We start from the raw sequence: 16,297 nt of genomic DNA on the forward strand, positions 1-16,297 counted from the left end.
TTCCAAGGGAAAGAATCCAAACAGTGAGTCCCTGTTCCTGAACTGAGGCCTCCATTAGCACTTCAGGGCAAATCCCGAAGGTCTGTCAAGACTGAAACAACTCTCCATTTTTACACTAAGAATAACCAAGAGTGAAAACATCGCTCCATCTAGAGCCCATTAAGGTCCATGCAATCACGAATGATGTGGGCATGCTTTTAGAAAAGGGAACTGTGGGGCGCCTGGGTGGCTCAGTGGTTTAAAGCCTCTGCCTTCAGCTCAGGTCATGGTCCTAGGGTCCTGGGATCGAGCCCCACATCAGCCTCTCTGCTCAGCAGAGAGACTGCTTCCTCCTCTCTCTCTGCCTGTCTCTCTGCCTATCTGTGATCTCTGTCTGTCAAATAAATAAATAAAATTAAAAAAAAAAAAAAAAAAAGAAAAGGGAACTGTGCTGGGCAGTCTCTTGAGGAAAAGCTCCTTCACTGGAAGGTTTATGAGGTCCTGGTTCAGGAAGGTGAGGGATCAACAAGCCAGGATAAGGAACTTCTATTTCCACACCTCCCTAAATGTATCTTCCATGAACTCTTTTTTTTTTTTTTTATTATCTTCCATGAACTCTTGACACATTCTGAGCTGCCCTCATTCCAAGTCTGCCATCTGCCTCATTCTTCTTCCACCCCAATTCTCTAAAATTACAGAATGGTCGGCTGGGAAATATATTTTGCTATTATCTAATTTTGATCCCCATTTTAGAGGTTAGTAAATTTAGTCTCATTCAGGGCCAGGACTGTGTTCACTCTGCCACATTTAAGGGAAAATAAGTTTGATGTTTGGCTAAGATCAAGTGTAAAAGATCTTTTTGATCTTTTGATCCATCTGAGTGGCTCAGTTGGTTAAGCCTCTGCCTCTGGCTTAGGTCTTGATTCCAGGGTCCAGGGGTCAGTCCTGCATTGCTCCCTGCTCAGCAAAGAGTCTGCTTCTCCCTCTCCTTCCGCCCTCCCCCTGGTTTGTGCTTTCTCTCAAAAAACAAAAAACAAACAACAACAACAAACAAACAAAAACAAAACAAAACAAAACAAAAAACACCAAGGTCTTTCTGAGAAACTGAAACCTACTAAGGAAAGCAAACAACAAAAATTTCAAAAATTCTGTCTGAAAGCATCCCACCATCCTCTTCAAAGCTTCATAAAGTTTCTCTGAATTCAAGGAGTTAAAAATATTAGTAGATAAGCAATATAAGCACTTTTCTTGACAGTGGCCTAGCAGTCCCCTATTCAGGTGGTCTGTACTTTGTTTAATCAACTGCTTTTTATTGGATACCTAGGTTATTTCTCTCTTTTATTATTCATTTAGTGGACTATAAATTGTTTATTGATGAGAAATGTTTATATTTATCCAATTTTAAAAAGCTGTCAAGAAACAAAACCCAAAGAAGGAAAAAGCAAGCAATCTTACTTGTGAAGTTAAGAGCCAGAGTTTTAAAAGCTAAGGGAAAAAACTGCAAATTAGGGTTGCTTTTTTTTTTTTTAAGAATACATCAAATTCTACATTATAACTATACCCAAAGCCAAACATTTCTTCTTCTCCATCCCCCTTTATTCAACTATTGAATATTACCTGAAAAACTGTGCAAATTCATAATGAAAAATTACCTGCATTTAAAATACACAGTCCCCTCGTGGCTTCCATCATGCTTTCCTCTCTCAGGATTGTCCCATTCTACTCCTAACCAGAGTCCTAATAGAATAAGAAAAAAAAAAATGAGGACTAAGTGAGGTCGGAGATAATTAATGCTCCTTTTTGCTGCAAGCAAATACAGTTAGCAATGGAAACCCTATCACACAGACACCACTGGGGGCGAAAAATATCTTTTGAAAAAGAGCAAGTTAACCTTAGACTTGAGACTGCAATCAGCAAATATGATAGGGAGCATGTCTGGTTCATAAGCCAACAAAAACTACAACTGAAAGAAACAATAGCTAAAACTTACTGAGTACTTATTGAATGCCAGAAACTTTTCTTTGCATTACTTCATGTTATTCTCACAAGACACTTTGTCTTTGTCAAGCAGATAGTATTACCTTCTTTTTTTACTAATTCCTGGACAAATACCCAAGTTTTGGAGTCCTAGTCTACTATTCTGCTTTTCATAAAATAAAAAACTATATATAAATAGTATCCTTATTCAACACAGGTAAAATAACTCACTCAAAGTCACACAACTTCAAACCCAGGTGATTGTAATTCCAAAGTCACACTTTGCTGTCTTTGGCGCAGACCTTGTGTTTGTATACCCCTTCAGTTTCCAGAACACTCTATATACAGTACTGTGTTAGGTGCAAAAGAAAGATGGAGTGGTTCACTTCTGGATCAACCCTCCTAGTAAAAACTAGAAAAGCTACATAAACTATTTTTGAAAATCACTTTACATCAATTATGATGGCCAAAGTCAGAACACAAAACAAAACAAAATAACAAGTGCTGGTGAGGATATGGAAAAATTAGAACCCTTGTGCCCTCCTCATGAGAATGTAAAATCTGCAGCCACTATGGAAAACAGTAGGATCGTTCCTCAAAAAAACTAAACACAGAATTACCAAATCATGTAGCAATTTCACTTCTGGGTATATACCTAAAAGAACTGAAAGCAGGGACCCAGACACCTGCATATTTAGGTTTACAGCAGCATTATACACAATAGCCAAAAGGTGGAAGCAACCCAAGTGTCCATTAATGATGAATGGACAAATGAAATGTGGTGTATCCAGTCGACAGATTATTCAGCCAATAAAAGGAATGAAAGTCTGAAACACGCCACAGCATGGTTGAACTTTGAAGATATTATGCTAAAATGACATAAGCCAAACCCAAAAAAACAAGATAGGATTCCACATACACGAGACACCTAGAGCAGTCAAATTCATAGAGACAGAAAGTAAAATGGGGGTTGTCAGGGGCTGAGGGGAGAAAAGAATGGGGAGTTATGATTTAATAGGTACAGAGTTCCAGTTCTGTAAAATGAAGAGTTCCAGGTACACAGTGGTAAGGGTTGCACAACAATGTAGATGTACTTAATACCACTGAACTCTACACTGAAAAAATGGTTAAAATGGTCAATTTAGTTATGTATATTTACTACATTTAAAGATATGTGTGTATATCCCAGAGGGCTACTAAGGCAGCCAAGAATTACAAAGCCAACATGTGGGAGAAAAGGGAAACCCAAAGAGTTTAACTAATAAACATTTAGAGCAATGTTTTCCCCTAAGGCATTTGGTAATTCTGATATAAGAAGCTAAAAAGCTGAACAGAGCTTTGGACAGATTTCAAGGGCTAAAAAAATCAATACTGAGAATCACAGCCCCCCAAGGAAGGTCCAAGCTGCTGAGAAAGTCTCTAAGATTTGTACTGAGCTCAAGATGTCTTCATTCTAAGAGTAAGGAGACACCAGCAATAAGATACATAAACTAACCCTCATAGGGATTAAATGTAAATCCTTGGAAAGGATCGAAGAAAGATAACATGATCGCAAAGCTGGAATTATAATTTTTCGTCATCATATCTGGCATTCTAACAAAAATAACCAAGCGCAGAAAAAGACAAAGATTCCATGACTGAGAACCAAGGAAAACAACAGCCAACACAAACAGATTCATCAGGCATCTGCATAATGGAGTTTTAACTATGCTTAATATTTTCAGGAAAATAAAGGATGACCTTAAAATTTCAGCAGAGAATTTTACAACTGTGGTTTTTTTTCAAACCCTAAATAAAAATTCTGAAACTAGAAAACATGATTCAAAGGGATACATGTATGCTTATTGTTTATAGCAGCACTATTTACAATAGCCAAGATATGGAAGCAACCCAAGTGTCCACACATGAATGAATGGATGAAGAAGATGTGGTCTATATATACAATAGAACATTACTCAGCCATAAAAAGAATGAAATCTTGCCATTTGCAATGGCATGGATGAAGCCAGAGAATATAATGCTATGCAAAATAAGTCAGAGAAAGACAAATGCCATATTTCACTCATATGTGGAATTTAAGAAACAAAACAAGTGAGCAAAGGGAAAAAAAAAAAGAGAAACAAATGAAGAAATGGACTCAATTATAGAGAACCAACTGATGGTTACCAGAGGAGACGTGGGTGGGGGATGGGTGAAACAGCTGAAGAGGATTAAGGACTGTACTTGTCATAATGAGCACTGGGTGATGTATGGAATTGTTCAACCACTAGACTGTACACTGGAAACTAATACAACACCGTATGTTAACTAACAGGAATTAAAATAAAAAGCTAATAATAATAATAATAATAATAAGCTAACAACAACAACAAAAAAAGACAACCCAACTGAAAAATGGACAAAGGACTTGGATAGACATTTCTCCAAAGATATACACATGTCCAATAAACACGCAGAAAGATGATCATTAGTCATTACAGAAATCCAAATCAAAACCACAATGAGATACCACTTCACACTTAATAGTATGGCTATAATCAAAATAATGGAAAGTAACAAGTGCTGGCAAGAATGTGGAAAAACCAGAACTGTCATATACTGCTGGCGGACACATAAAACGGTGTTGCCACTTTGGAAAACATTTTCAGGTGGTTCCTGAAAAACCTAAATGTAGAATTACCATATGACTCATTGATTCTACTTACAGGCATATAACCACAAGCATTAAAAAAACTCAGACACTCGTATGCCAGTGTTCATTGCAGCATTACCCACAATAGGCAAAAGGTAGAAATAACCCAAATATCCATCAACAAACGGACAGATAATAAAATGTGATACACATACAATGGAACATTCACCCGTAAAAAGGAATGACATTCTCGCACATACTACATGGATGAACCTTGAAGGTATTTTGTTAAATAAAAAAAGCCATCCTGGGGGCACCTGGGTGGCTCAGTGGGTTAAGCCACTGCCTCCGGCTCAGGTCATGATCTCAGGGTTCTGGGATCAAAGCCCCACATCGGGTTCTCTGCTTGGCAGGGAGCCTGCTTCCCTCTCTCTCTCTCTGCCTGCCTCTCTACCTACGTGTGATCTCTCTCTGTCAAATAAATAAATAAAATCTTTAAAAAAAAAAAAAAGCCATCCTGAAAGGACAAAGACTTCTATGGTTCTACTTATATGAGGAACCCTAGTCACTGTTTACCTATACAATTAAAAATGGTTTAAGAGGGGCGCCTGGGTGGCTCAGTCATTAAGCATCTCTTTTCGGCTCAGGTCATGATCCCAGGGTCTTGGGATCAAGCCCTATATTAGGATCCCTGCTTGGCGGGAAGCCTGCTTCTCCCTCTCCCTCTCCCCCTGCTTGTGTTCACTCTCTCACTATAGCTCTCTCTGTCAAATAAATAAATAATATCTTCCCCCAAAAAAAATGGTTTTAGAGAGAAAAAACAAAAGGTTAAGATGGTTAATTTTATGTTATGTAAATTTTACCACAATTAAATATGTTAACATTTTAAAAATAGTTAGGGGGAAGGAAGAGATGAACAGGTGGGGCACAGAATTCTTAAGGCAGTGAACCTACTCTGTATGATAATGTCATCATAAATTTCCCCAAGCAACAGAATATACAACACCAAGAGTGAACTTCAAAGGGCTTTGCGTGATAATGATGTATCATCAATACAGGTTGATCGATTTCAACAAATATACACTCTGGTGGGGGACATTTGTAATGAGGGGGCCTAGACATGTGTGCAGGGCAGGAGGAAATCGCTCTACCTGCTCTTCAGTTTTGCTGTGAATTTAAAACTACTCTAAAAAATAAAACCTATTCAAAAAAAGATTAAAACAGTAAATCTTGTTGTATTTTATAATTAAAAATGTTTAATAAAAAAGGTCAAAATGGCAAATTTTATGCTTTATATGCATGTAACCACAATTTTAAAAATTTTAAAAACAAAGATAATTTCAGCAAAGAAAAATTAATAGGGGTGATCTTCAAGGATAAAGAAAGTTATCCCAGATGAAAACCTGAGGATACAGAAAGGCAAGAAAAGGGTAAATATATAGATACATCTAAATTAATAAAAATGATATAAACTATTATCAGTTCTTGGTGCTTTATATGCACAAAGATTAAAATACCCAACATATGAGTTAGGAATTGGGTAAGCAGAATTAGTATTCAAGTATTCTAAGGTGTTTGCAGGAGTCCAGGAAGAAGTAAAATTACTAATTAGACTTTTGTAGGTCAAAGATGCAGGTTATTATCTCCCTGATAATTACTTAATAAAAAAATGTATGATTGGGGCACCTGGGTGGCTCAGTGGGTTAAGTCTCTGCCTTTGGCTCAGGTCATGATTTCAGGGTCCAGGGATGTAGCCGTGCATCAGGCTCTCTGCTCAGCAGGGAGGGATTCTCCCTCCCCCTTTGCCTCCCTCTCTGCCTACTTGTGATCCTTTCTCTCTGTCAAATAAATAAAAACTTATTTTTTTAAAAAGTATGATTAATAGAGAGGAAAGATAAAGTTTAAAAAATAATCCAAAAAGGAGGGGAGAGGGGAGACAAAAAAAAAAAAAAACACAGCCAAGACAAACAGAAAGCAAATAGTAAGATGGCAGATACAAATCCAAATTATCAAGAAATAAGTAAAATAAGGACTAAACATTCTGATTAAGAGGGTCTACAGAGGGCGCCTGGGTGGCTCAGTGGGTTAAGCCGCTGCCTTCGGCTTGGGTCATGATCTCAGGGTCCTGGGATCGAGTCCCGCATCGGGCTCTCTGCTCGGCAGGGAGCCTGCTTCCTCCTCCTCTCTCTCTCTGCCTACCTCTCTGCCTACTTGTGATCTCTCTCTGTCAAATAAATTAAAAAAAAAGAGGGTCTACAGAGGGCGCCTGGGTGGCTCAGTTGGTTGGACGACTGCCTTCGGCTCAGGTCATGATCCTGGAGTCCCGGGATCGAGTCCCACATCGGGCTCCCAGCTCCATGGGGAGTCTGCTTCTCTCTCTGACCTTCTCCTCGCTCATGCTCTCTCTCACTGTCTCTCTCTCAAATAAATAAATAAAATCTTTAAAAAAAAAAAATTAAAAAAAAAAAGAGGGTCTACAGAAACCGTCACTGAGATTTATACAGAGATCAAACAGAATCTGTAGATTGCTTTGGGTAGTACTGACACTTTAGTAACAGTAACTCTTCCGATCCATGGAGGGATGTCTTCCCATTTATTTGTGTTTCATTTCTTCCAGCAACATTTTATAATTTTCCTTGTATATGCCTTTCACCTTCCTAGTTAATTCCCAAGTGGTTCCTTCTTTTTGATGCCGTACATGTAGACAACGGAGTATTATTCAGCCTTTACAAGGAAGTTCTGACACATGCTGCAGCATGGATAAACCTCAAGGACATTATGCTCGGTGAGATTCGATACTCATAAAAAAAAAACAAATTCCACAGCGGCATGTGGGTGGCTCAGTCAGTTAAGTGTCTCACACTTGATCTCGGGTCAGGTCCTGATCTCAGGGTTGTGATATCAACCTGGTCTCCCCAATCAGCGCAAAGCCTGCTTGAGATTCTTTTCCTCTCCTTCCCCCTCTGCTCCTCCTCCCTGCTCATATGCCCATACTGTAAATTAAAAAAAAAAATCTTAGGGGAAAAAAAAAAAAGACAAATACCACAGTCAAATTCCCAAGAGAGAGAAAGCAGAATAGTGGATGCTAGGGACTGGCGAGACAGAAGCATGAGAAACTACTGTTTAATGAATATGAAATTTCAGTTTGGGAAGATGAAAAAATGTTCTGGGGGTGGACAGTGGTGATGGCTACAAAACAATATGATGAACCCAATGCATGGACCGTACATGTAACAAATGTAACAAACGTGGATTTTTACATTCTGTGCATTTCACCGCAATGAAAATATATAAAAGACTGAAATCACAGAGTAGTGGCTCTGTACACAGTGAATTCAGTCAATAAAGTTTTATTAGAAAATACTCATATGTGTAGAAATTAAGCCATATCATTCTAAATTACCTTGCTTCAAAAGAGAAAGTACAGGGGACCTGGGTGGCAAAGTTGGTTGAGTGTCCGATCTTGATTTCCACTCAGGTCATAATCTCAGGGTCCTGAGATCAAGCCCCACATCAGGCACCTACACTCAGCAGGGAGTCTACTGGGGATTCTTTCTCCCTCTCCTTCTGGCCCTCTGCACCTCCCCACATAGGTGTGCTCTCTTTCACTCAAATAAATACATAAATCCTGGGGCGGGGAGCAGAGCACGGGGTGCCTGGGTGGCTCAGATGGTTGGGCATCTGACTTTGGCGTGGGTCCTGGGATAAAGCCCCACAACGGGTTCCCAGCTCAGTGGGGAATCTGCTTCTCCCTCTCCCTCTGCTTTTCCTCCTGCTTGTGCTCTTTCTCTCTCTCTTGAATAAAATATTTTAAAAAATAAAATTTTAATTAAAAAAAAGCACAAAGTAAACTAGAAAATATTTTGAACAAAATGATGATAAAAATACCACATATCAAAATTTGGGAAATGTAGCCATAAGCTGCATTTGGAGAGAAAGTTACAGGCTTAAATGTATAGGTTAGATGGAAGACAGAAAATAATCACCTGTCTCAAAATGTTAAGGGGAGAAAAACACCCTAAATTAAACCTACAGGAAGCAGAAGTAAATAATAAAGAGGAAAAATGAATAGGATAGAAAAATAAGACCATTTCTCGCTGTAAAACAGCTCAAAGCTTTCCAACAGTGATACATGTGAAAACCAGCAGCCATTACATAAAGGCTAACTCTTGGAATAAAAGTGAGTGCAGGTGATAAGGAAGCACAGTTAAGAAGACCATTCGAGGGGCACCTGGGTGGCTCAGTGGGTTAAAGCCTCTGCCTTCGACTCAAGTCATGATCTCCGGGTCCTGGGATCGAGCCCCACATAGGGCTCTCTGCTCAGTGGGGACCCTGATTCCCCCTCTCTCTCTTCCTGCCTCTCTGCCTACTTGTGATCTCAGTGTGTCAAATAAATAAATAAAATTTAAAAAAAAAAAAAAAAAGACCGTTTAGGGGCGCCTGGGTGGCTCATGGGCTTAAGCTTCTGCTTTCAGCTTAGGACATGATCTTGGGGTCCTGGGATTGAGCCCCGCATCGGGCTCTCCACTCAGCGGGGAGTCTGCTTCCTCCTTTCTCTCTGCCCGCCTCTCTGCCTACTTGTGATCTCTGTCTGTCAAATAATAAATAAACTCTTTAAAAAAAAAAAAAAAAAGGAAGACGGAAGAAGACCATTCATATAGTTGGGGGTGGTGTGTGGGAAAAATATGCATGGTAATAGAAAGGAAACCGTGAAGGGAAAATAGCAGAGGCCAAAGCCTAGTAGAGCTCAGGACCTGTTTAGGGAGCCTTAAAAAGTCCCACACAGGTAGAACCGGGGGTGTAGCCCAGGGTCAGGGCAGGAGCCAGTAGCAGGAGAAAAAGACTAGCAGGGCTGCAAAGAGGCTGAACCCTAACATAAAACTCTCCAATGACACAGTAAAGAGCTTGAACTTTATCCTGCATCTCCTGAGAACCCTTGTTAAGCAGCATGGAGACAGGATCTCAATCTTGAAAGATAAGAAATTGAAGCTCAGAGGAAGTATGTCAGTTACTCAAGGGAAAACTTTCTTCCTGCAGTCTCACAGCACTCTGGTATCAGATGTGTGGTGTTTCCACTCCAAGGAATTCTCTAATTCTTGGCAGACACAATCTGGATGTCCTACAATATACCTCAAAGCTGATACTAACTGGCCAGATTAGTGTAGACCCCAAAGATTAAGGGCTCAGTCCCATAAGAATGTCTAAACCCCTGATTTATAGCTGGTAGCTGAGAAGTTAGAGATGCCAGTCACAAGTCCCAAGCTGTCACCTCTAACTTCTCAGCTACCAGCTATAAATCAGGGGTTTCCATAGCCCGTACTTTTGATCATTTGCTAGAACAGCTTCACAGAAATCAAGAAAACCCTCACATTTACAGTATGTTATAAAAGATAAAACAAAGAACAGATGAACATCTACAAGAAGGGTCTTGTACCCAGAAGGGTCTTGAGCACAGGTGACTGCACCACAGTTTGAGGTGTACCTGTCAGTGTGTGCATATGTTCACCAACCCAGAAGGCCTCCAAACTCCACAGTTTGGGGATTTTCATGGAGCCCTCCTCATGTAGGCCTCTCTTCCCTCCCCAGAGGATGGGGGTGAGTCAAAGTTCCAAATTCCTAATTAAGGTGCTGGTAACCAGCCCCCATCCTGAAGCTACCTAGGGCAACCCAGCCACCGGTTGTCATTAGCAAACAAAAAAAGACACTTATCACTTTGGAGATTCCCAGGGCCTTCTTTTAGAAGTTCTTGGTGGGGAACGGGGATTGAAGAACAAATATTAGAGCATGTGAAAATCAGTAGTGGGAAATTTCACCAAAATGTAGTCAGGAGGATTCACGGAGGGAGCTCTCCACCCCTACCATCATTGGTGGTCAACTGCAGACCCAACAGGAAGAGACGAACTTGGCTTTACCTGGACTTGACCTCGCACCCAGATACTACTCCATTATTCCCGCTAAAAGCAGAGATGCTCAGCCAATGAAAAGCCACCTCATGCAGACATGAGCCAACAGCTCAGCCAGTGAAAAGCTACCACACTATGACCTCTACTTTACTCCAGTGGACTTCTAGTTTATAACAGACATCCCAACCTACCCCTTTCCTCCTTAAAAAGCATGCTTCTCCTTTATTCCCTCTGACCTTCCTACAGATTTTACCACAGTTTATTTATCCTGGATTGCAATTTTCTTTTATTCCTAAAAAAAAGCCCCCCCTTTTTTTTTCTTAAAGATTTACTTATTTGACAGAGAGGGAGCAAGTCCAAGGAGGGGGAACAGCAAGGAGAGGGAGAAGCAGACTCCCCGCTAAGCAGGAAGCCGGAGGAGGGGCTCCATCCAAGGACCCCTGGATCATGCCCTGAGCTGAAGGCAGAAGCTTAATGGACTGAGCCCCCAGGTGCTCCTTTTATTAATTTTTTAAGATTTTATTTATTTGAGAGAGGGAGAGAATGCAAGGGGGTGGAGGAGTTAGTAGGAGAGGGAGAAGCAGACTTCCCGCTGAGCAGGGAGCCCCACGTGGGACTTGATCCCAAAACCCCAGATTCACTACATAAGCCGAAGGCAAATGCTTAATCAAATGAGCCACCGAGGCTCCCCACCAGCTTTTATTTTCAAGATTAACAGATGTCCCTAGTTCCCCTAACACACAGGAAGTTTCGTGGGTTTGGGGAGCTTTGTGTCAGGAACCTGAGACAGAGACCAGGTATATTTTTCTTATTAAGTCACACGTGCCAAAATAACATAGTGAAAAAGGACCAAACTCTGTACTAACACACACACACACACACACACACACACACACACAAAATCCTTTTGTGTCTTAATCCACTTTGTTAAACAAAGGCCTTAAACACAAGTAATGTTATTCATCATAAAAGCCCTCACCCAAATGAACTGCCTTAGCGGACATCACTAAGAAGGCCATTTGCACTGCAAGGAACAAGTCGCTACTCAGACTCACACAGGTGGGAAGAGCAAGGCCAGCACGCACTTGGGATCAGCTGTAACTCTGGCGAAGCATCGCTCCCGTCTGGCAAGCTCTCGCCCTGTCCGCTAAAGACAGCAGAGCAAGTCCCGAAACCAGCAGAGATGAGAAAACGGACCGAAGTGGAGGTTGGTAGGACCTCATCGGTCATTTCCCAACGCTGGAAGACCCAGGCTTCTTCCTCCTACACGCCAGGGGTGCTAAGGCCCTGATTACCTTCCATCTACCAAGTTCAAATGTGCAAAAGACTGAAGAAGACATGAGAATATAGGTTTATTAATTTCCAATGATAAATATAATTTTTATATTTATACATCAATACCCTGACAGATGACAGTGACTACCATGCTCCAACAAAAATCAAGATTGTATGATGGTTTTCCTATAGAGGGAAATGAAGTGTTCTGAGAAAAAGAGTACTTTCCTCCTGATTCACAACAAGAACAGCAAACATTTAAAAAGCTCTTACATCCTATCAAGTTCAGGTCTAAATGCTTTATATATATTTTAATTTATTGACTCCTCATAACAACCCTTCGAAGCAGAGGGCCATCCACTTCAGCACGATTGTGGGCTACAGAAAGACCACTAACTTTCAGGAGCAAGAATTCTCTCTCAGGAAGCAACCCCCCATCTGTCCAAAGCTTCAAACAAGGACACACTTGAGTACCAATTTTTTTGCACCTATAAATACAGAAGAGATGACGAAGGGCCTAACATACTTAAAGTCACAAATTACCAAATGCCTATTACTCCTATAATAAGATCTGCTACCAGTTTGAAGCAGGGCTACATCCCAGTAAGAAATAAGCTATAAAAATCATCCTGAAATAATTAAATTACCTACTTAAATGACACTACGGTTTTTTTAAATTAATTAATTAATTTATTTGACAGACAGAGATCACAAGTAGGTAGAGAGGCAGGCAGAGAGAGAGGAAGGGAAGCAGGCTCCCCGCTGAGCAGACAGCCTAATGCGGGGCTCGATCCCAGAACCCTGGGATCATGACCTCAGCTGAAGGCAGATGCTTCAACCCACTGAGCCACCCAGATGCCCCGACACTACAGTTTTTCATCTGAATACTATCACGTGTCTGTCAAAGGCAACAACTTTGGATTTTTTTTTTTAAGATTTATTTATTTGACAGAGATCACAAGTAGGCAGAGAGGCAGGCAGAGAGAGAGAGGGAAGGAAGCAGGCTCCTGACTGAGCAGAGAGCCCAATGTGGGGCTCGATCCCAGGACCCTGGAACCATGACCCAAGCCGAAGGCAGAGGCTTTAACCCACTGAGCCACCCAGGCACCCCAACAACTTTGGTTTTAACATAATGCTTAAATGTTCTTCTAGACAACAAATTGTAACTTTAGCCATTTCTTCCATCAACTCCCAGAATATGAAAACCTATCCTGTCATCACCACATTTAAACACACATATGCCTTTCTATTTGCTCTGGTAGGAGGGCAAAAGCAGGATTCATTTGAAAATGTCTCAGAGAAGAACACTGTTATACATACTTCATGTAGATATTTGCTACCAAATAATTTGTGTTGATTCTGATTCTCAAAGTAGTATTTGTTCAATAAAAGCTGTGAGAAAATAAAACCCATTAAAAACCTTGGAATAACAACAGCATCAAAACAACACTAATAAAGTACAATCAATAGGTGTTATTTGGGGGCACCTGTGTGGGTGGCTCAGTCAGTTAAGTGTCTGCCTTTGGCTCAGGTCCTGATCACAGGGTCCTGGGATCAAGTCCCACATTGGGCTCTCTGCTCAGCGGGGTGCCTGCCTCTCCCTCTGCCTCTGCCTGTGGCTCCCTCTGAGTCAAATGAATAAATAAAATCCTTTAAAAATAAATTTAAAAATTAAGAAATGTGTTATTTAAACAAAAATACCTTAGGAGCATCTGGCTGGCTCAGTCAGAAGAGCATGTGGCTCTTGATCTTGGGGTCTAGAGTTCAGGCCGCATGTTGGGCACAGAGATTACTTAAAAAAAAAAAAACCTAGGGCAATTAACTCAATGTAAAAAACGTAAAGTAGGTAAATAAATGCTACAAAAGCCTTAAAATGTTAAATAAACAACTTTCCTCTTAGGAAAAAAAAAAAGTAGAACAGTAAAGACTAGATACAAATTTTCTTTAATGAGGGAATAAGAAACTCATATCTAAAATTAATCAAAAAGGGGCACTGGGTGTTTCAGTCGCTTAAGTGGCCAAGTCCTGGTTTCAGCTCAGGTTATCATCTCAGGGTCCTGAGACTGAGCACCCCTTGGCTCCTCGCTGAGCACGGAGCCTACTGGAGATTCTCTCTCTCTCCCTCTGCAGCTACCCCACCCCATGCACACATGTGCCTTGTCTCCCTCTAAAAAATAAAATAAGGGACGCCTGGGTGGCTCAGTGGGTTAAGCAGCTGATTTCTGCTCAGGTCATGATCCCAGGGTCCTGGGATCGAGTCCCACATTGGCCTCCTTACTTGGCAGGGAGCCTGCTTCTCTCTCCCTCTGCCACTCTGCCTGCTGTGCTCTGTCAAATAAATAAAATCTTTTTAAAAAAATAAAAATTAAAAATAAACTAAAAAACTTTAAAAATAAAACTAATCGAGAGAAAAGAGCTAGTGCAGAATTTTGATGGCACAGATGAAAACACCTAAAATTTTGCTGAAATGAGTCAGAGAAAGACAAATACCATGATTTCACTTACATGTGGAATCTAAAAAACACCACAAACCAAGCAGAAACCAACCTACAAATAGAGAACTGATGGTTGCCAGAGGGGAGGGAGTGAGGGGTAGATGGGAAAAATGGCTGAAGGGGAGTGGGAGGTATAGGCTTCCAGCTATGGAATGAGTAAATCGTGGGGGTGAAGGGTCCAGGGTAGGGATTAGAGTCAGTGGTATTGTAACAGCACTTTATGGTAACAGATAATAGCTACACTGTAGAGTTGCCCAATCTAACTATATAGAGTTGTCTAATAACTACATTGTACACCTGTGTCAACTTTACCTAAACAAACAAAGACCTTTTTTTTTTTTCTTTAAGAGTTTATTTAGGGGCTCGTAGTTGGCTCAGTCGGTTAAGCATCTGCCTTCAGCTCAAGTCATGAACCCGGGTCCTGGGATTGAGCCTTGCATCAGGCTCCTGGCTCAGTGGGAAGCCTGCCCCTCCCCCTGCTTGTGCACATGTTCTGTCAAATAATATAAAATCTTAAAAAAAAAAAAGATTTTATTTGAGAGAGAGAGGGTGCATGTGCAAGCACGGGGAGAAGGAGTGGGAGAACCAGCCTCCCCACTGAGCAGGGAGCCCGACATGGGACTCGATCCCAGGACCCTGGGATCATGACCTGAGCTGAAGGCAGACAACAGACTGAGCCACCCAGGCGCCCCTTTTAAAGAACGGACACACTTCACCTTAGGACTAATCTTCAAAGACTATAAACCAAGAGGTTAATTAGGACAGAGTTTTTCAATAATCTTGTTTATTCAGTGGTTTACATAAACTCTATTTACCATAAAAGAATTCTATTCACCAGTAACACAATACGAATCAGAATTTGAGTTTAAAATGTATTTTATAAGAAAATGCTTTTACTTTTTAGAGATGCATGGTGAAGTATTCAGACATGAAATGCCACTATGCATATCACTGTATTTAAAATGCTTAGGCAGGGTGCCTGGGTGGCTCAGTGGGTTAAACCCTCTGCCTTCGGCTCAGGTCATGGTCTCAGGGTCCTGGGATCGAGTCCTGAGTCAGGTTCTCTAGGTTCTCTGCTCAGCAGAGAGCCTACTTCCTCCTCTCTCTCTCCGCCTGCCTCTCTGCCTACTTGTAATCTCTGTCTGTCAAATAAACAAAATCTTTAAAATAAATAAATTAATTAATAAAATGCTTAGGCAGGGCGCCTGGGTGGTTCAGTTGGTTAAGCATCTGCCTTCAGTTTAGGTCATGATCCCAGAGTCCTGGGATTGAGCCCATCCCACCCCCACACCCGGATTGGGTTTCCTGCTTAGTGGGAAGCCTGCTCTTCCCTGTCCCTCTGCCACTCCCCCACTGCTTATGCTCTTTCATGCTCTCTTCTCTGTTAAATGTATAAATAAAGTCTTTAAAAAATAAAATGCTTAGGCAAAAAAAATTTTTATTGAATGAAGCAAATAAGGCAAAGTGTTAGCAATGTTAAACAGACATAACAAGTATATATAGGTGTTCCTTATACTATTCCAAATGCTACCTGACACTTTAAAAAAAAAAAATAGAAAGCAGAACCTTGGAGAAATGGCTGACTGTGGGGCAAAAAACGTATTAGATGAACCCTTCACGTATGATAGCTTCCTTATCAAATCTCAGTAAGGAAACTATCAAAAACCACTGGGTCACATCAAAAGTACTCAGGAGGCAATCTGAAGGGGGTCCTTCTGGCCGAATCTGGGACAGTCTGAGCATCATTAAGGATACAGAAATGGACTAAAACAGATAAAATATGTTTAAACCCATGACTTTATAAATATTTTTTTTAATTCATTGGTTTTCTAAGTCAACCAATTCATTTTTATAAAGACAAATAAAAGGAAAAAATCCAACATTTATCCTGCCTTTCAATCACCCAGTTATTTGGAAAGAAACTAATTAAGATAGGGAAATTTTCCACAATATACGCAGTCCATCAGAAGAACAATAGAGGGGCGCCTGGGTGGCTCAGTGGGTTAAGCCGCTGCCTTCGGCTCAGGTCATGATCT

At 40.8% G+C, this 16,297-nt stretch overlaps 1 protein-coding gene across 2 annotated transcripts in view; it reads right to left on the minus strand.

Moving 5' to 3' along the window:
* Positions 1-16,297, minus strand: part of TBCE (tubulin folding cofactor E) — an 82,864-nt gene that overhangs the window by 40,974 nt on the left and 25,593 nt on the right. For both annotated transcript variants that reach the window (XM_044239324.1, XM_044239323.1), the window contains exon 3: positions 1,632-1,716. In XM_044239324.1, coding sequence (XP_044095259.1) covers positions 1,632-1,716 — 85 coding nt within the window. The remainder of the gene's footprint in view (positions 1-1,631; positions 1,717-16,297) is intronic.

The sequence above is a fragment of the Neovison vison genome, chromosome 2, assembly GCF_020171115.1.
Source record: "Neovison vison isolate M4711 chromosome 2, ASM_NN_V1, whole genome shotgun sequence".
Classification (NCBI taxonomy): domain Eukaryota; kingdom Metazoa; phylum Chordata; class Mammalia; order Carnivora; family Mustelidae; genus Neogale; species Neogale vison.